We start from the raw sequence: 20092 nt of genomic DNA, 5'->3' as shown, positions 1-20092 counted from the left end.
CGACACAAACAAATACCTTAGGTCATGGGTTCGGTTCCCAGGGAATGCAAGAAGTGATGAAAATACAGATGTGAACACCCTTGAACACATTGGTTGAAAGCATGTGTCAAATGCATTGATGTAAATGCAAGTGCTGCATGTTTCCCGTGACTGGGTGACAGCGCCACCTGTTGGTCAAAATATCAAGTTTAATAATTGAACTTTGGCTTTTAAAGCACTTCATCACTGCAAATATTACATTCAATCAAATATCCATGTCACTGTGTGTGCTTGTGAATGAACGAAGCGGTCTCTTTTGTGATTGAAGGTGTGGTTTTGGGCTGTTTTTTTGGCCCGGCTGCGCTGTATATTTGGGCCGTTGGGATCCTCGCCGCTGGACAGAGCTCAACCATGACCGGAACCTACTCGGGTCAGTTTGTGATGGAGGTATGTGCTTCTCCAGACCGTTCGGTTCACTGAGTGGCTCTGTGTTTGGGCTCTGTGTTTGAAAGCGTCCCTGTTCCCGGCTCCCCCAGGGCTTCCTGAACCTGCGCTGGTCGCGCTTCGCTCGCGTGCTGTTGACGCGCTCCATCGCCATCCTCCCCACGCTCCTGGTGGCCGTCTTTGAGGACGTGCAGCATCTCACCGGCATGAACGACTTCCTGAACGTGCTGCAGAGCATGCAGGTACTGGTGTGTGACGCTGTGCAGCCGCTGCTGAACCCCAGCACATCTCCTGATCTCATCTCTTTGTGTTGAGCAGCTGCCGTTCGCTCTGATCCCCATCCTGACCTTCACCAGCCTGACCTCACTGATGAACGACTTCGCCAACGGACTGTGAGTATCCCTGTCCCTACTGCCCTGAACTCTCAGCAGTTATCAGAACCAGAATGATGCTGAAGCTGATGGAAACATCAGACACAAGTACTGCACTAGTGATGCTGGAAGTATGGTGAAGTTAACGTAGGGTTTTTACTCTCGTACATTCAGGTATCTGTCCTTCAGTGAACTTTTATACTTCACTACATTCCTAAGCATGCCATTTTAAAATGACAATTTCCAGGCCTGGAAAAGTTTTGGAAAAGTCATGGAAATTTATTTCATGTAACCTTGCATTTTAATAAATCATGTTACATAAAGACAAGTAAACGGTGAGTAATAAATGAACAAATTACTATCAGTAGCACAGATATAACTGAAACATCGGAGGTGAAAGCTGAGATGGGTGCAGACTTTAGACTTCGCCCTGGAGCTCATATCTCTGGAAACATTGAAGCAAATTGTGGAATAGATGTTATCTTTATTAACAACCCATATATCTGAAGTCTAAACGAGTTCATTCCTGCCTAAAAACATATAAAACTACATTCTGTGACACAAAAACAGTGTTATTTATGAAATTATAATGGATTTGGGCATCCGTCCATGACACTCGCTATGAGAAATACAAACATTCATGTAAAATAATGGAGCATTAGGTCATGAATGTTGTCTCAAAAGGTCGTGGAAATTTATTGGTAAAAATATGTGTGAACCCTGTATCGTACTCTAATACATTCCATAAAAATGTTCCTCATTATTTTGAAATCGAGCCCCTCTTCAGCTGAGGTGCTTTATTTAAGACCATATGATTTCTGTGATGTGGATGAAATTGCAGAATCCAGTTATGGAAATGGAATTTACTGTACAACATTTTGGAATGTTGAAAAATGTGAATGGATAAATCAGAAGTAGGTCAGTAGTGGAGAGAAACTATCATCATATACACAGAGGAACTTTAAGATCTTTACAACAACTGATCAAAATAAACCCGCACTCCCGCTGAACCCATCAGACTCTGAACATTCCTATCCAGTGAGCAGACTGGGAGTGGCCTTGGCTGGCAACATGCCCAGTGCATTATGGGTGTTGAAGTTCTTCTCTTGTCAGGTACCACTGATCTCAGTGTTTTTGCCTTTCCACTGCATAGACAGCCAAGCGTTATTAAAATCTAAATTTATAACGTTAAAATAACCCAAATGAATGCCCATGATGTGAGACGATGAAGAAAAATGAAAGTGTCATATTCTGTTTGCATCATAATGCATCAGGCAGCGCTGGAGATCAATGATAAAACGGTGAACCTCAGCACTTTATGGATGTCATCATCAATTCAATTCAAGTTTATTTGTATAGCACTTTTTACGATACAAATCGTTGGAAAGCAACTTTACAGAAAATTAAGTTTCTACAATATTTAGTAGTAGCTTATCAGTGATGACTGTCAGTTTATGTGCATACGGCAGAAATGTTCAGAAAAATCAATAAAAGACTTATACAAACAGACGATTAACACTATTAACAGCAATTATGAAATCAAACTTGTTGCAAAATGTGGTAGTTCTGTATGTTGTTTCTGGGTTAGCATCATCTGAGGTCCTCTGAGGGGTTGGCATCATCTCTTCTCAGGTGTTCTGGATCCAGACTGGAGCTTGTGTAAATCCTAGTTACCCACGGGATGTAAATCCAGCAGAAACAGAGAAACAAATAGAAACATAATTAGCGTTGCTGCTGTTCCAGCCAAGTAAAATTAATTAGTTTAAACCCAAGCTAAAGAATAATAATGCGCATTTGATCAGATATAACTGCAGTCCAAAATTATGAGATGCATTATTTGAATGCTTGGCCAAAGAGGTGTGTTTTTAATCTAGATTTAAACAGAGGAAGTGTGTCTGAACCCCGAACATTATCAGGAAGGCTATTCCAGAGTTTGGGAGCCAAATGCGAAAAAGCTCTACCTCCTTTAGTGGACTTTGCTATCCTAGGTACTATCAAAAGTCCAGCGTTTTGTGACCTTAGGGAGCGTGATGAGTTGTAGCGTGGTAGAAGACTAGTTAGGTACGCAGGAGCTAAGCCATTAAGGGCCTTATAAGTAAGTAATAATATTTTGTAACTGATATGGAACTTAATAGGTAGCCAGTGCAGAGACTGTAGTATTGGGGTAATATGATCATATTTTCTTGACCTGGTAAGGACTCTAGCCGCTGCATTTTGGAGTACCTGTAGCTTGTTTATTGAGGATGCAGGACAACCATCTAGCAGTGCATTACAATAGTCCAGTCTAGAGGTCATGAACGCATGAACTAACTTTCCTGCATCAGGAACAGGTAACATGTTTCGTAGCTTGGCAATGTTTCTAAGATGGAAGAATGCGGTTTTTGTAACATGGGAAATATGATTTTCAAAAGACAAGTTACTGTCTAATATAACACCCAGATTTTTTACAGTAGAGGAAGTAAAAGTACATCCGTCTAGTTGCAAATTGTAATCTACGAGATTCTGTGTAATGTTTTCTGGTCCAATAAGTAATATCTCTGTCTTATCTGAATTTAATAGGAGAAAATTATTGGTCATCCAATCTTTTACATTTTTAACACATTCTGTTAGCTTAGATAATTTATAAGTTTCACCTGGTCTTGTTGAGATATATAGTTGAGTATCATCAGCATAACAGTGGAAACTAATCCCGTATTTTCTAATAATATTACCACGGGGCAACATGTATATTGAAAATAGCAGAGGACCTAGGACAGATCCTTGAGGCACTCCATATTTTACTGGTGATAAATGAGATGATCATCATCATTTTCTCAGAAGTCTTTAGAAGTATTAATGTGAACAGTCTTCACCAAGCACAGCGCTCTGCCTGATTAGCTCAATGTGTTAAAAACAATGAATCTCACACACATAGGGTTTGAGTGATGTGTCCAGTAGGTGGCGCTGGCGTGTAGCGCTGATGAACACTGCTGGCGCTCTCAGTCTGTGATGTGTTGTATCTTCATGAGCTGTGATCAGCTGTAGATGACGGTGTTGTGTTTGCAGCATGTGGAAGATCAGCGGGGGTCTGCTCATCCTGGGGGTGTGCGCCATCAACATCTACTTTGTGGTGGTGTATGTGTTTGCACTCAACAACACCATCCTCTACGTCTTCTCCGCCATCCTCTCCTTCGCCTATCTCAGCTTCATCCTCTACCTGGTGAGCCATCTCTCCGTTTCATCTTCAGGTTCTGTCATGATGTGCTCCTTAAACCTGGATGAATGAGAAATGCTAGAACAGAACCCCTGCACTGGTCATGGGTGTGTTTCTCAGATCTGTGTGTGTGTGTGTTTCCTCAGATGTGGCACTGTCTGATCGCTCTCGGCGTCTCTTGTCTGGATTTCAGAGGTTCGGTTCGGTATCCGCCCGCCGTTCTTGTGGATGAACAGCCAGAGCTTGATTCCTGAGCCAAACATCAGATCATGTCCAAAGTATGAACTACGCTCATTTGTTCTTCTAATGTGAGCAACGTCCTTACTGTAACAAACAGCACAATCCAAATATTTGACTTTATCTTTGCTTCCTGATCCATGGCTCCTTGCTTTGCCATGTTTTATAGATGTACTATTCTTCGTCTAGTTGAGTTCATGTAAGTGTAGATCTACTGTGCTCCTCAAATAACCTGTTTACTATCAACAGCTGCAAAAATACGGGATGAAATCATTCGTTGCAGAAAGTACACAGGTCTGTGTACAATCGTTTTAACAGTTCAAATTAAACCGTTTATGAATCACTAACTTACTAATGACTATAGCAAGAACGACTTTGCTGGTAAACAGCACACAAGATGATCTGAAGTTATTTAAAGCTTCTCAGAGTTTTGTTTTTGTTAGCATGAATAAACCGATAAAGTGTTTTTATGACCTGTAGGAATATTAGCCCGCCTTCTGCACCCTTAAACACGTGTTTTAATACCTGAGCGAAAGAAAATCAGTATTCATATTCCTGAAGGAATTGTACAACCAGCATTGAAATAAGGACGCACATGAGACGCCTGAGAGTTTGTGCACACCAGCATATGTTTATCATACCTCACACGACTGACACGCCAAAAACTGAACATAATGTCATCTACACACCTGTATGAGTTTCTTCTGTTGAACACGAAGGTAAATGTTTTTGAAGAACATCGATAACCGAACAGATGACGGTACCCATTGACTTCCATAGTGTGGAAGAAAGTACAGTGGAAGTCAATGGGGTTTCTTTAAATCTCTTCTTTTGTGTTCAAACAAAGAAAGAAAGGTTTGGAACGGCTTGGGTGAGTAAATGATGACAGAGTTTTCTATCCCTTTATCCATTTTGTTTTCTATTTCTCCCCATTTCAAAGATGCTGTTATTCTTGGCTGTCCATTTGGTTTAGGTGCATCACTACTTTAAACTTCTGTTTGATCAACAGATTTGACAGTACTAGCAAGAGTTTATCAACTAAATAAAAAGCAATACAGTTCTTGCAGCTTTTTTTTTTTTTTAAGAAGGAAGCAACAAAAGTGCCTTTAATTTTTGATTGTTTTGTCATGTTCTTAATTCTCACGTATCTTTATTAGATGTGACTGTCCTTGATGGTTAAAAGTTTCCCTCAATGTCTTGATTTATGACTTTGATTCACTGTTTCTGCATTTGTCTGGTAATAACAGATGTAAGTTATTTTGGTGTATGAGACAGATACTTGAGTTCTGCTGTATGTTTTAAACACATTCCATGCTGTCAAACACAAGGAATAATTAATATAAATATATTTATGTTTTAAGATATGAACAATATATGTTTGTAGCTGAAGAACCTGACGGGTCTGTACACACTGTATGTGGATAGCTGACAAATTAATAAAAGCCCAAAATGTCACCTTCCTGATATATGATGTGAAATGTTTTAGTGCTACACAATTGCAGCATTTGTGGACTGAGTGCAAACAAACGAGTGAGCTGTCTGTGCCTGATTTAGTCCTGGAACACACTAGATGACTTTCAGCTCTCAGCTGATTCTAAAACCCTGGGACACCACAGACATGAAGACAGGTTCATCCGCTTTTAGCCAGAAATCATCTGGCTGCGAAGTTTCAGCTCTAGGACCTAATAATCCAGCTGCACAGCTGGATTGCACACACTGCATTCTGCATTTTGTGCAATGTAACAACAGTGTGATCTATAGTACGGTAATGAACATGAACACTTTTGTTATACCTTATTACCAGGATTGTGTAGAAATAACTAAATCAGCAGGCGTGCTGAATAAAGATGCAAGTTCACTCTCTGACAGGAGGTGGCGCTTTAGGACCAGCAGAAATACAGCCGTTACCATGGTTACCCCATGCAAAAAGCATACATATAAAATAAAATTTGCTTTGGTGTTTATCAAGCAACACAAATATTTAGGACCAGCAGAATTTTTTTTGTTAAAATGTTTGTTTACACTTATTTTTTATTTTTTTGGATTGGAATAAAACATGCCAGAAAGGTATTTTTATTATTATTTTTTACTGTTATTTTTTTTTTTATTAATAATTTTTTTTTTTTCTTTATTAAAGCATTAATTTCACTCAATTTTGATACGTTACTCTGAAAGCATTAAACTTTTAAATAGTTAGAAATGGTTAAAAGTTGCTTAAAAAATGCTTAAGTAAATATATCTTAGTATTTATATATTTAAAGATAAATATACTGAGTAAGACAGTTTTCGTTACTTGAAATAAAATGAAGTATAAAAACAAGGCAACATTTCTCATTTTCATTTAGTTTATCCTGATTTACTAAAATAACTAAAAATAAAACTGAATAAAATCCACATAGACATTTTAAAAGCGACAAAAACGAATGAAAATGATATTGTGGTTTGAGTTCAGGTACGCTCCGTCTCAATCGGGAGCAGTTAAATAATTGTGACACCACACAATAGAGGACTTGTGGACAAAAAAAAATCGTTTGTGACAAGCCTTGAATCGGGAATGACATGATGATGAGGAAATGATGAGAGAATTTAACAGCGGTACATTTTCTGCGTTTTAGCTCAAAATCAATGCTTTACTGTCAAGTGCATTTCTATGTGACAAAAATGCATGATTAAAGGTGCTGTATGTAAGATTTTGACTCCACTAAAGCATAAAAATACCATAATATATTTGCAGATCTTTAAGAAACACGCTAAGTTAACACACATGTTTATCTGAAAAACAATGCTACAGTCAGTTATTCTCCTTTAAAAATGTGTGTTCCAGGCCGGAATGTCTGTCTCTGTTTTGGTTTGTGAATCCCGCCCACTGTTAGTTTACCCAATTGTATTTCAGCACGCCGGGTTGCCAGTTGGCAGAAAACAAAGCTTTTTTAAAATTTCATCATCAAGTGCACTCCTTCCTTTTGTGTCGTCAATCTGGCAATATTATGGAGATTAGCTCCATAATGTAATGTCCTGCCAGTCATGCTCACGTCACATTTTGGTTGTGGTTCATGATCTACATAAACTATTGTTTTACAGAGATATTCTAAGTTTTATTCATTCTGTTTTCTGCATCTTCTGGTTAATAATTCAGCGTTTGAAACAGCCCTTGTGAAAAAAGCATGTCAGCATACTTTTAAAAAGAGTACTTGTCTTGGAAAGAATATACTTTAAGAGAATGTATTTAAAGCAGCTGTATTATGTCTAAATAATTCTGCTGGTACACTGATTTCTAATAAGGTGAATGGCTTGTGTTTATTTCTCCAAAAACATCTGTTCTGGGAGAAATCCCATGGAAAGGCCGGATAGTTTTACAGCAGAAACAAATGCACATGTACAGCTGCTGTATCACTGGAACGATGACAGTGTTATAAACGACAGCAGATTCTGTACAGAGACTTTAATGCATGGCAAGATTTCATTTAGAAATGGTTTAACTTTACAATAAAACTTTGAATTAGACATTATTTAAAGGTGTAATTAGGTGTGTTAAGAGACACTTTTAAGATCTGAAGAACACTAAGAAGTGCACATTACATTTACATTTACATTTAATCATTTAGCAGACGCTTTTATCCAAAGTGACTTACAAATGAGAACAATAGAAGAAATCAGATCAACGAGAGAACAACAACGGTATACAAGTGCTATGACAATTGTCAGTTAGTCTAGTACAGAACACGTAGCCAGGGTTTTTTTTTTTAAGAATATGATAGACAAGAAAAAGAAAAGGTAAGTATTAAGTACAATTAAGCACACTTCACAAGCATACACATCAATGATGGGAAAACCTGAAAGCCTCCTTCGTCTCTCTGAGATCAGCTGTAGAGTCGTTAAAAGAGCAGTAGCTGAGTCATCTCTTTTGGTGAGCTATTAGAGTAAAGCTTCATCAACCAGCACTAAATCTCCTGTAAAACACAAGGGCTCTCCCCGAGAGATAGGGATGGGTCCCGAAACATGGTACTAAATGGACCCCGGGGCTAAATTATGATCGATAAGCTCTGACGTTAACGGTTCTGCTGTCAGTACTGGAGAGATTAAGAAAACACATTCATTTCTTATTGCTATACAGACATTATCTTGCTATCTCACCAGAGTTGCCAACTGTTTTTATATGCAATAATATTCAGACGTTTATCAGATGGGAGAAAATAATCCGATATGTGTCAATGTATATTGTCTTAAAGTGACAGCAGTGACAAAGAGAAAATCACTCAGCGCTCTCAATCTGATTAACGTTAGCTTTAATAAGCATCAATTTCTATCAAATCATACAGTGAAAACTATGCAGTGTTCATTTACATTTGATTACTTTATGAGATTTCTTTAGGCTATATTACTCACCTGAACAGTAATGTTAGTAGACCTTCATGAAAAAGTTAAAGCACTGATTATTTTATTTATATCATTGTTTTACTTCATTCATGTTCTTACCTTATCTCATGTATATAAAACACTAAAAATGCCTACACACTGGTGCATTTACAAATTAATGTTTTATTCATTTCATAAAATATTTATTTTACATTTCACATTTACATTCACATTTCATGCTCCGTCTCACGTTTGTTCATTCAATTTTCAAACACATCTGGATTTTTCAAAAGCATTTGGTGTATGATTTATTTTAGAGATTTTGGTTTGAAAAACTGAAATAGCGTTGTTTTATTTACAACGTTTTGAGCTGCAGTAAATGGCATCAGTTTAATTCATGATGTCCTAAAGATTGACATTATTAAATCTTTATTTAAGACAGAAAAATTTTGTGATTATTATATATTTTTTTTTAACACTTCAGTCTGTAATCCGATTAGTAGTCATGGTGGTTAATGGATGTGTTGCGTAGGTTCATCCCCGATGACATGAGCAGCACTTTAATGGCAGATCCCAGTGTGTGTGTGTGTGTGTGTGTGTGTAAGGCTTCAGCCTGAGTTAGAAAACACTGTAAGAACCTCATTATAAGGGCAAAGGGATATTTTTTTCATTTATGGCTGTTCAAAAGCTGCTGTGTATTCTACCATAGTAACATTTAAAACATTATTAGAGTCACACAGGCTACTCCTGGGGCACTGCACAGAACATTTTATGCCATATGCATGTATGTATTTTCACAGTATATCCACCTAAATTACTACACCCCTTGGGCAGTCACAGTTTTATAGTGATGCAATTTACTCAGACTGATGTGTGTAATGTGTTTTTTGTATGACATTACAATTCTTTTTAGAATTTTTGTACATAAATAGGTTAAGCAGAACCAATGTGATTTTTTCTGAGAACCTCTTATACACATAATTAACTACATATATGGACATGACATAAACTATGTGGTACAGTACAACTATTTTGAGCATCCCTTACTTTCCTATAAAGAATCACAATTGTCCATTATTTTTCTTTTCTGAAGTTGCCAACCCTAGTTGGGAGAGTATGTGCTGATCTGTTAATGAGCGTGTTGATCTCCAGTGGGATCCATCGTACAGACCATCACCAATGTAAGATTTTCAGTTGTTTGGTTTTTTTTATGTTGGCAACCCTGGTTGGGAGGTGTATGTGCTGTTTTGTTATTTGGTTTTAATGATTTTGTTGATGTACTGTTGGTGCTGAGCAGAGACTGAGCTGGTCCAGCGGCTGTAGTACTGTAGTGATGGAAGCGGGCGTGTGGTTCATGCTGCTGGGTGTGCTGCTGGTCATGACCGATATGGGCCAGTCCATCCCCAAAGATGACATACTGGAGCAGAGCAAACTCCTGCTAGAGTCACACGAGGACGCAGACAGAGACAACATGCTGGAGAGTCGTGGGGTGAGATGCGCATGTTTCTGTGTTTGATAGTAAAAGTTCTGAAGTGCAAAGCAGCAGGTAGATGCCTATGGCTATGAAACGGGTTTGGAAATTTCTCATGCATTTAAAGAAATTTCAGCCCAGCTTCCTTACTCAGCTGTAGCATATCTGACTGGAGACATTCAAGTAAAAGAGCAGCTTGAGTGTTTGTGATGCTGACTGTCACTGATGTGTAACAGGCCACGGAGGAGCAGATGGATCATCTTCTGGAAGATCGTCTTCTGGTGGAAATGTTGCGCTCTTTACTCCACGGCTCTCAGAGATACGAACGCAACCCTTCAGTGCTGCACCAGCCACAGCGGTATGTATAGTTCAACCAATTGCACACTGCACACTGTACTTATCAAAAAAGTACTCTTTACAGGAATAATATGTGTTAAAACAATATACTAATATACTTAAGTGTTCTTTCATTTCATTAATTTTATATTATCTGCAAGTACTTTTTTTCTCTCTCTCTCTAAGATTTGAAGTTTGCCACTAGTGCACATTTAATACAATTAAGCACACTTTTTTTCACAAGGGCATCATTAGCATGGCTTTATAACCACATCTTTAAAATTACCATCTTAAACAATAATATCAACAAGGTAAAATTGGTGTTTTTACAGGAATAGTTTTAATATATGTATTCTTACTACAATACTTCTATTTATTCATTTAGTAGATTCATTTGTCCAAGGCAACTTACTAATGCTAAAGCATTAGTAATAAGGAGGTAATAATATGAGTGCATTGTTCACACAACATCAGCAGGAACATACAGTTGTAAAAGTGAGTGTAGATCCAGCTGCTGTTCTGCTTGCAAGCACAAGTGAGTGAGTGTGAGTTTTGAATGCACACAGAAGAAGGATCTCAAGCAGAGCATTACAATAGTCCAGCTGAGATTCATGTAGGGATCATGACAGGTGGAGCTGCACATCATTGATGTAGCAGTGGTGGGAAACACGCAGGAAAGGTCTTAGTAATGTTAGAAGAGGAAGGGACCCAAGACTGAACCCTGAGGTACACCAGTGGTTAGTTGATGTGGCATAGACACTGCTCACCTCCAACACGCTACCCTGAAAGACCTGCCAGCGGGGTGGCACAGTGCAGTTACCATGATGCCTAGTGTCATGTTCAGTAGAAAAGAAGATCTGGTGGTTTACTGTGTCAAAGACAGTGCAAGTCAATCCCCTATTCAGCTGTACTCTAATATTTACACCAGTTTTAACATTTCAATGAGGGTGGAAGATTGTGGGTGGTCTGTAAGATATTATCTGCCATAAAGATGACAAAAATATCCCCAGAATTCACTTTGGCATTGTTCTTCTGCTCTCCAGGTTTGGTCGGGGGACTCGGAGTGGCTTGTCCACAGAGGAAAGGATACAGTCTCGGGACTGGGAGACGGTTCCCGGACAGATCTGGAGCATGGCTGTGCCACAAAGATTTGGCAAAAAATAACACTACTCATATTAAAAACTGAGTGAGGACTTTAGAGTCTTGTATTTATTAGATCTGAATCATCTGTAAGCATCTCATTCTCCAATTCTTGTCTCACCTACTAAACCAACCCAATGGTTTAGTAGATGGACAATTGGTCGCTCTTCTGTGCATTTCAACAAACCCTGTAATAGTAATTATAACACAACAAAACAATAATGTTTAAATGTATTTTTTCATACGTTTTGGGGGAGGAAATAGTCATGTGAGGGCATGTTGTGATTATCCACTCTAAATCATATGTGTTGTATAATGTATTTTCTGGGTATAAATAAATAATCAGCTGCTTGTTCAGAGACATTTCTGGCTGTTCTTGTTCTTGACATTTTGTCAACAGTGTTGGCTTTTTCTTTCTTTTCTTTCTTTCTTTCTTTCTTTCTTTCTTTCTTTCTTTCTTTCTTTCTACCAAACTAACCGATGTTTGCTAGATAAATGTCATGGGTCAAGGTTTTTTTTTTTTTTTTTTTTTGTGATGTGATGTGATATGATGTGATGCAATGATAAGTCATTTAATGTATTTGATTTCATTTCTAGAATATTTATATCCATCATTTAACAGTTGTGGTTAGTAATGATAACTAAGCAAACACATATTTACTCCAAATGTTTATGGCAGTTACAGTCCTGCTTCATTTGTCACACTGAATTAATTTGTTCTCTGAGCCAAAGAAAATTATTTTTATTAATATTCCAAAGCACTGAGAGTGATACATGACATTTCCAGTTACTGAACACCAGTGAAACCTGTTGATTGGTTTAAAAGTTTTGAGTGAACACTAAAATGTCCAAATCAAAAATCTGATTGTTTAATCTTTCAATAACTATAATGAGTGAATGATTAAATGTTTAAATACATTAAACTGGGGGGAAAAATAGAATTAACTATTTACAAATCCACCAAAGACACAGAGGACAAGACAGAATCTACCACAGAAGAATGTTTAGGTTGATTAAACTGGGTGGAAAGAATCTAACACTGAAACAGAGGGTGAGACAGCGGATACCAAAGAAACAGAGGGTGAGACAGCATTTACCACAGAAACAGAAGATGAGACAGAATCTACCACAGAAAGAAAGAAGAAGAAAGTGAAAGGACATACAGCCAAGTATGGTGACCCATACTAAGAATTCATGCTCTGCATTTAACCCATCCAAAGTGCACACACACAGCAGTGAACACACACCCAGAGCAGTGGGCAGCCATTTATGCTGCGGCGCCCGGGGAGCAGTTGGGGGTTTGGTGCCTTGCTCAAGGACACCTCAGTCATGGTATTGCCGGCCCGAGACTCAAACCCACAAAGAGCAGTGAGGAGTCAAAGAATCTACCACAGAAACAGAGGACGAGACAGGAAACAGAGTGTGAGACAGAGGGCAAGACAGAATCTAACACAGAAACAGAGGGTGAGACAGAGGGCAAGACAGAATCTAACACAGAAACAGAGGGTGAGAGAGAGGGCGAGACAGCATCTACTAAAGAAAAAGAGGACAAGACAGAGTGCGAGACAGCATCTACCACAGAAACAGAGTGTGAGACAGAGGGCAAGACAGAATCTACCACAGAAACAGAGTGTGAGACAGAGGGCAAGACAGAATCTAACACAGAAACAGAGGGTGAGACAGCGGCTACCAAAGAAACAGAGGGTGAGACAGCATTTACCACAGAAACAGAAGATGAGACAGAATCTACCACAGAAACAGAGGGTGAAAGAGAGGGCGAGACAGCATCTACTAAAGAAAAAGAGGACAAGACAGAGGGCGAGACTGCATTTACCACAGAAACAGAGTGTGAGACAGAATCTACCACAGAAACAGAGGACGAGATAGAATCTACCACAGAAACAGAGGACGAGACAGAATCTACCACAGAAACAGAGGACGAGATAGCATTTACCAAAGAAACAGAGGATGAGACAGCAGCTACAAAAGAAACAGAGGGCGAGACAGCAGCTACCAAAGAAACAGAGGGCGAGACAGCAGCTACCAAAGAAACAGAGGGCGAGACAGCATTTACCACAGAAACAGAGGGTGAGACAGCAGCTACCAAAGAAACAGAGGGCGAGACAGCAGCTACCAAAGAAACAGAGGGCGAGACAGCATTTACCACAGAAACAGAGGGCGAGACAGCATTTACCACAGAAACAGAGGGCGAGACAGCAGCTACCACAGAAACAGAGGGCGAGACAGCAGCTACCAAAGAAACAGAGGGGCGAGACAGCAGCTACCCAGAAAAAGAGGGCCAGCTACCAAAGAAACAGAGGGCGAGACAGCAGCTACCAAAGAAACAGAGGGCGAGACAGCATTTACCACAGAAACAGAGGGCGAGACAGCATTTACCACAGAAACAGACGGTGAGACAGAATCTACCACAGAAACAGAGGGTGAGACAGCATTTACCACAGAAACAGAGGGTGAGACAGCATTTACCACAGAAACAGACGATGAGACAGAATCTACCACAGAAACAGAGGACGAGACTGAATCTACCACAGAAACAGAGGGTGAGACAGCATTTACCACAGAAACAGAGGGTGAGACAGCATTTACCACAGAAACAGAGGGTGAGACAGCAGCTACCAAAGAAACAGAGGGCGAGACAGCATTTACCACAGAAACAGAGGATGAGACAGAATCTACCCACAGAACCACAATCTTAGGGTTAGGAGTCAAACTCTCTAACCACTAGGCCACGACTTTATCCCCAGAGGATGACAGCATTTACCACAGAAACAGAGGGCGAGACAGCAGCTACCAAAGAAACAGAGGGCGAGACAGCATTTACCACAGAAACAGAGAATGAGACAGCAGCTACCAAAGAAACAGAGGGCGAGACAGCATTTACCACAGAAACAGAGGATGAGACAGAATCTACCACAGAAACAGAGGGTGAAAGAGAGGGCAAGACAGCATCTACTAAAGAAAAAGAGGACGAGACAGAGGGTGAGACAGCATTTACCACAGAAACAGAGGGTGAGACAGCAGCTACCAAAGAAACAGAGGGCAAGACAACATCTACCATCTACCAAAGAAACAGAGGGTGAGACAGCAGCTACCAAAGAAACAGAGGGCGAGACAGCATTTACCACAGAAACAGAGGGTGAGACAGCAGCTACCAAAGAAACAGAGGGCGAGACAGCAGCTACCAAAGAAACAGAGGGCGAGACAGCAGCTACCAAAGAAACAGAGGGCGAGACAGCATTTACCACAGAAACAGAGGGTGAGACAGAGGGTGAGACAGCATTTACCACAGAAAACAGAGGGTGAGACAGCAGCTACCAAAGAAACAGAGGGCGAGACAGCAGCTACAAAGAAACAGAGGACGAGACAGCAGCTACCAAAGAAACAGAGGACGAGACAGCAGCTGAGGGAGAGACAGAGGGTGAGACAGCAGCTACCAAAGAAACAGAGGGCGAGACAGCAGCTAACCAAAGAAACAGAGGGCGAGACAGCATTTACCACAGAAACAGAGGGTGAGACAGAGGGTGAGACAGCATTTACCACAGAAACAGAGGGTGAGACAGCAGCTACCAAAGAAACAGAGGGCGAGACAGCAGCTACCAAAGAAACAGAGGGCGAGACAGCAGCTACCAAAGAAACAGAGGACGAGACAGCAGCTACCAAAGAAACAGAGGACGAGACAGCAGCTACCAAAGAAACAGAGGGCGAGACAGCAGCTACCAAAGAAACAGATGGCGGACGAGACAGCAGCTACCAAAGAAACAGAGGACGAGACAGCAGCTATCAAAAGACACAGAGGACAAGACAGAATCTACCACAGAAACAGAGGGTGAGACAGAGGGCAAGACAGAATCTAACACTGAAACAGAGGGTGAGACAGCGGATACCAAAGAAACAGAGGGCGAGACAGCAGCTACCAAAGAAACAGAGGGCGAGACAGCAGCTACCAAAGAAACAGAGGGACGAGACAGCAGCTACCAAAGAAACAGAGGACGAGACAGCAGCTACCAAAGAAACAGAGGGTGAGACAGCAGCTACCAAAGAAACAGAGGGTGAGACAGCAGCTACCAAAGAAACAGAGGACGAGACAGCAGCTATCACAGAAACAGAGGACGAGACAGAATTTAAAGACATTTTGGTTAATTGAAATAAAGCTGAAATAAAATACAGTATATATTGATAATATTTGAATGAAAAATAAAATAAATATTAGAAAACTTATAGACAGTATTGCCTTTGCAACTAACTGAAATAAGTCATGTTACTTTTTTATAGCATTTTATATGATTTAGATTCAGGGCAAGATTGTAATTGTAATAAATATATATATATATATATATATATATATATATATATATATATATATATATATATATATATATATATATATATATATAAATAAAAGGTCAAATTCAAAATATTATTAAACACTATCATAGTATATAAATAATATTTGGGTGTGTTTGACTAGGGATGGAGACAGTGGCTGGATGTCAAGAAGCCTGTTTAAGGAGGTCTTGTCTAAAGCTGGAAAACCACTGTCTGATTTATAATATTCCTTTACAGCTATTGCGTATTGATCCCATCTAAAAGACATGTCACCCTGTGGGACCTCAGATGTCCCTGATGTCCAGATCATTAAAAACAGACGTATGCCAGAAGACTTGTGCAGAGTTTTACATCAGCAGTCCAGTGTCCATGATCTGCATTTAGATGCAGAATTGAAATGATGTCTAGCAAACAAAAACAATCTCTAGTGTTAATTTTTACCATGCTTGTCAGTGCAGTCTCTATTCGACATTTTTCCTGTGATGGTTTGTTGTTGATGCACTGATTTCGTCATCAGGTTCTGTGCTCCTGTTGGTTCCTGAAGCCTCAAAACTAATGGCACAGACAGAATTTCATATATATACTTTGTCTGTCTATATGAAAAGGTGCTTTGTTCTAATCAATAACCCAATGGAGTGTTACTTTTGATATTTTGTTTCTTTGTTTTGATGTATAATTATTAGGCTATTTCAGTTATTCATTTAATTATTTTTATTATTTCTTTTTACTTTATGCTCTTCAGTGTCGTGTACTTCCTTGGTATGTTGTTAACAAAAATAATAGGGACGTTTTCCTTAGTAAAGATTTTTTAAGATAATGCAAAAATAGTAGTCCAAGTCACTCAAAACATACATTTAACAGCAGTAGAGTTTCAGCCCACAGCCAGGACTTAATATTATTTCATATTACATTGAATGTTTCTTAATCAAAGAGCACCAGTAGGTATCACTTTTCCAGACTTTGTTTATATGAGGTGATTGAAAAGAAGAAGAAAAACAACACATCAAATCTATCTGTAGGTGTCCCTGAACCTGTAGGATCTCCTCCTTCAGCACTAGGTGGCGCAATCAAACAACTTTTAAACATTTTTTATAATGATTAAGTTACCGCTGGGTGGCGCATTTTTTGGCACATTTCTGTCTTAAAGGGATAGTTCACCTTCAGTTGCTGGTCCCCATTGACTTCCATAGTATGGAGAAGAAGAAAAAAGTCACTGGTGAACATCAACTGAAGGTGAACTCTTTAAACTGATTTATATATATATATATATATATATATATATATATATATATATATATATATATATATATATATATTCAAGAATGAAAATCATTCTCTACTCACCTTTATGTCATTCCAAACCTGAATGACGAGTGACACAAAAGATTTTAGGCACACTTTTAAGGACTGACAGCTTATTGCTTCTTATATTTACTTTGTGTATATAGCCTTCTATACAGCAGATATCTGATGCTTGATTGTTTATATCGTTACTATATGTAAACGACCCTATGCAAAGTGCTAAATTTGGAGAATTAGACTGTGTGATATAAACATTAATGGTGTGCACTGTGAAACACAACGTGACGCAATAAAAGCGACGCTGTCATTCTGTCTAACATCTAAACCTCTGGGACAAATAGTGTTGCCAACTTAGCAATATTGTTGCTAAATTTAGCAACTTTTCAGACTATCTTAGCAACCTTTTCTTCCAAAAGCACCTAGTAACAAATTTAGCTATTTGTATTTATTTTTATTTGGCTACTTTTAGCAACTTTTGATAAGCGACTCAAACAATAAAAAGGCACGCATTTTCCATCTAAATTTCACAAAAAAAGAGCAAACCAAAGTTGCCTAGCAGTACACACATCACATGAATTAAGTTACTGCTATTTGCAATTGTTCAATTTGATAATAATAATAATAGTTTAATAATTGTTCATTTATGCTTGTACCTGTGATTGTTGATCAGTCAATACACTGTAAGAAAAATATCTAGAAAAATGGAAAAGGTACTAGTGATTTTCCAGGACATTATCTGTTATCGTTGTAACCCTGTAACCCGAAAACACAAAATATAATGTGTAATTTAAAATTTAGGTTTAAAAACCTGTGAACTAACATAGTAGACTGTGCCCTATTTTTACAGACTTTTCTTAGAGTGTAGCATACTAACTACTAATACACTGCTTAATACTAGAACCGTTCAGAATGTGTAGTTTTACTAGTTTACTAGATAAACAAAATCAAATTGTAATTGTTCAAAAATGTGTAAGTGTTCAATAATACAGTGTTGTGTTTTAAAATAGTTATTTCTATTTTAATATTTTATTATGAATTTATATTATTTTACAAATAAATCTAAATTAACATATATAAATATATATATATATATCTTTTTTTTGCTGAGATTTGATGTAGTGACAGAATTGTGTGCCGTGATGACGTCATCCTGCAGTGACATCACAGCATCATTTAGCATGGAGTCGTTAAAAAAGTCCTCAGAAGAATGAAAGAATGATATTTTGTTAGATTTTATGGAGAAATTCTTTGAAAAATAATGTCCCTGCTATGCTTCTCAACTCAATTGTATGCTAAATGTGTCTGTAGGGAAAAGGAAGAAATATCTGTTCGATTGTTTTTATTGACAGTATTTTTTTTTATTTTATTATTATTTATTTTTTTGTTCCTGTATGTTGCATGATTGTAATAATGTGAATAGTTTGTGTTATATTTATATGTTAAAATGTTTTTTGTTAATCTTGTTTGAAGCAATAATAATAATAATAATAATAAAAACATAATTTAGCAACTTTCCCTGAAAATTAGCTTGCAACACTGGGAACAAATTCCTGAAACTATTCATTTAATTTTTGACGTGAAGTGTTCCTGTAAGAGGACTAGTGTCAAACTTCCTTAAGTCTCTGATATCGTAAAGTCTCATTAACAGCACAAACAAACCCTAGAGATAAAGAGATGATAATAATAAAGAGGTGGTTTCACTACTAACACAAACAATCGAGGTGTTTTCGGATCGATCCTAATATCGATACCAGTGTTGTTCTTGGTATCAGATCGATATTTGGTCTTTCTCCATCACTGTCTTCATCTATTAAATGGTTTCCACTACAAACATCATTACAAACATTACAAACCATCAACTTTAACCATTAAAACCATTAACAAAATGATAAAAAAAATTATAAAGCTCAATTTACCATAACACTGTGGTCATATGTTACTGAAACCACATTATGTATTAATGCTGCTGTGCACGATGGAAACCTCAGAGTCAGAATAGTTCAGTGGACATCACTGTAAACATACCAGAGATTATGATTCTACAGCATAGTACTGTTACTGTATTCACAGCCTTTTCCTAATCCTGTTCCCCGTGAAGTCATATAGCTGCCAATAAAATTATATTAAATATAAGTACAAATAATATTGGAAGTATATACAGCATAGACCTATAATTTGTGTCCCTGCAGCACAGAAGCAGTCATCAGTAGCACAGGTATATTTGTAGAAATACACAACAATACATTGTATGAGTCACAATTATACATTTCTCTTTTATGACAAAAATCATTAGGATATTAAGAAAAGATCATGTTCCATGAAGATATTTTGTACATAAGCAGACCGTAAATATATCAAAACTTAATTTTTGATTAGTAATATGCATTGCTAAGTACTTCATTTGAACAACTTTAAAGATGATTTTCTCAATATTTAGATTTTTTTGCTCCCTCAGATTCCAGATTTTTTACATAGTTGTATCTCGGCCAAATATTGTCCTCCTGAAGAAACAAACACACATCAATGGAGAGATTATTTATTCAGCTTTCAGATGATGTATAGTTTTTTTCTTCAGTTTTACCTCAGTTTTAATGTGGTTCCCACAGGAAGTCTAGACTATTAAACTATGCTTCTCTCTCTGTGTGTGTGTGTGTGTGTGAGTGTGTGTGTGTGTGTGTGTGTGTGTGTGTGTGAGTTCAGCTTTCAGATGATGTATACACCTCAGTTTTGAAAAATTTACCCTTATGATTGGTTTTGTGCTCCAGGGTCACATATGTGGTGACGATATTTATTGTTTTTTAGTCTGTTTATGTTTTCTTCAGTTTTATTCACTCTTAATGTGTCACAGGAAGTCTAGACTATTAAACTATGCTTCTCTCTCTGTGTGTGTGTGTGTGTGTGTGTGTGTGTGTGTGT

The 20092-nt window shown here is 38.1% G+C and overlaps 2 protein-coding genes across 4 annotated transcripts in view; both read left to right on the top strand.

The window, feature by feature from the left end:
* LOC109070414 (natural resistance-associated macrophage protein 2-like) overlaps window positions 1-5679 on the top strand; it is a 15961-nt gene extending 10282 nt beyond the window's left edge. For 2 of the 3 annotated variants that reach the window (XM_042765823.1, XM_042765824.1), the window contains exons 13-17: window positions 307-426; window positions 516-665; window positions 742-815; window positions 3840-3993; window positions 4134-5679. In XM_042765823.1, coding sequence (XP_042621757.1) covers window positions 307-426; window positions 516-665; window positions 742-815; window positions 3840-3993; window positions 4134-4241 — 606 coding nt within the window. In that variant the 3' untranslated portion in view covers window positions 4242-5679. Of the gene's footprint in view, window positions 1-306; window positions 427-515; window positions 666-741; window positions 820-3839; window positions 3994-4133 lie in introns of those variants that run through there. The other variant, XM_042765825.1, reaches the window with a different exon arrangement.
* A 4196-nt stretch (window positions 5680-9875) lies between these two features.
* On the top strand, window positions 9876-11890 carry LOC109098810 (neuropeptide FF-amide peptide precursor like). Its single transcript, XM_019112328.2, has 3 exons — window positions 9876-10069; window positions 10288-10409; window positions 11431-11890. Exons 1-3 carry the CDS (start codon window positions 9914-9916, stop codon window positions 11549-11551), a joined length of 399 nt encoding a protein of 132 aa, XP_018967873.2. The 5' UTR covers window positions 9876-9913; the 3' UTR covers window positions 11552-11890.
* The last annotated feature ends 8202 nt before the right edge of the window (window positions 11891-20092 follow it).

Source organism: Cyprinus carpio, chromosome A11, assembly GCF_018340385.1.
Source record: "Cyprinus carpio isolate SPL01 chromosome A11, ASM1834038v1, whole genome shotgun sequence".
NCBI classification, from domain to species: domain Eukaryota; kingdom Metazoa; phylum Chordata; class Actinopteri; order Cypriniformes; family Cyprinidae; genus Cyprinus; species Cyprinus carpio.
Note: the sequence above shows the minus strand (reverse complement) of the source record. Positions and strands in the feature narration are given on the sequence as shown.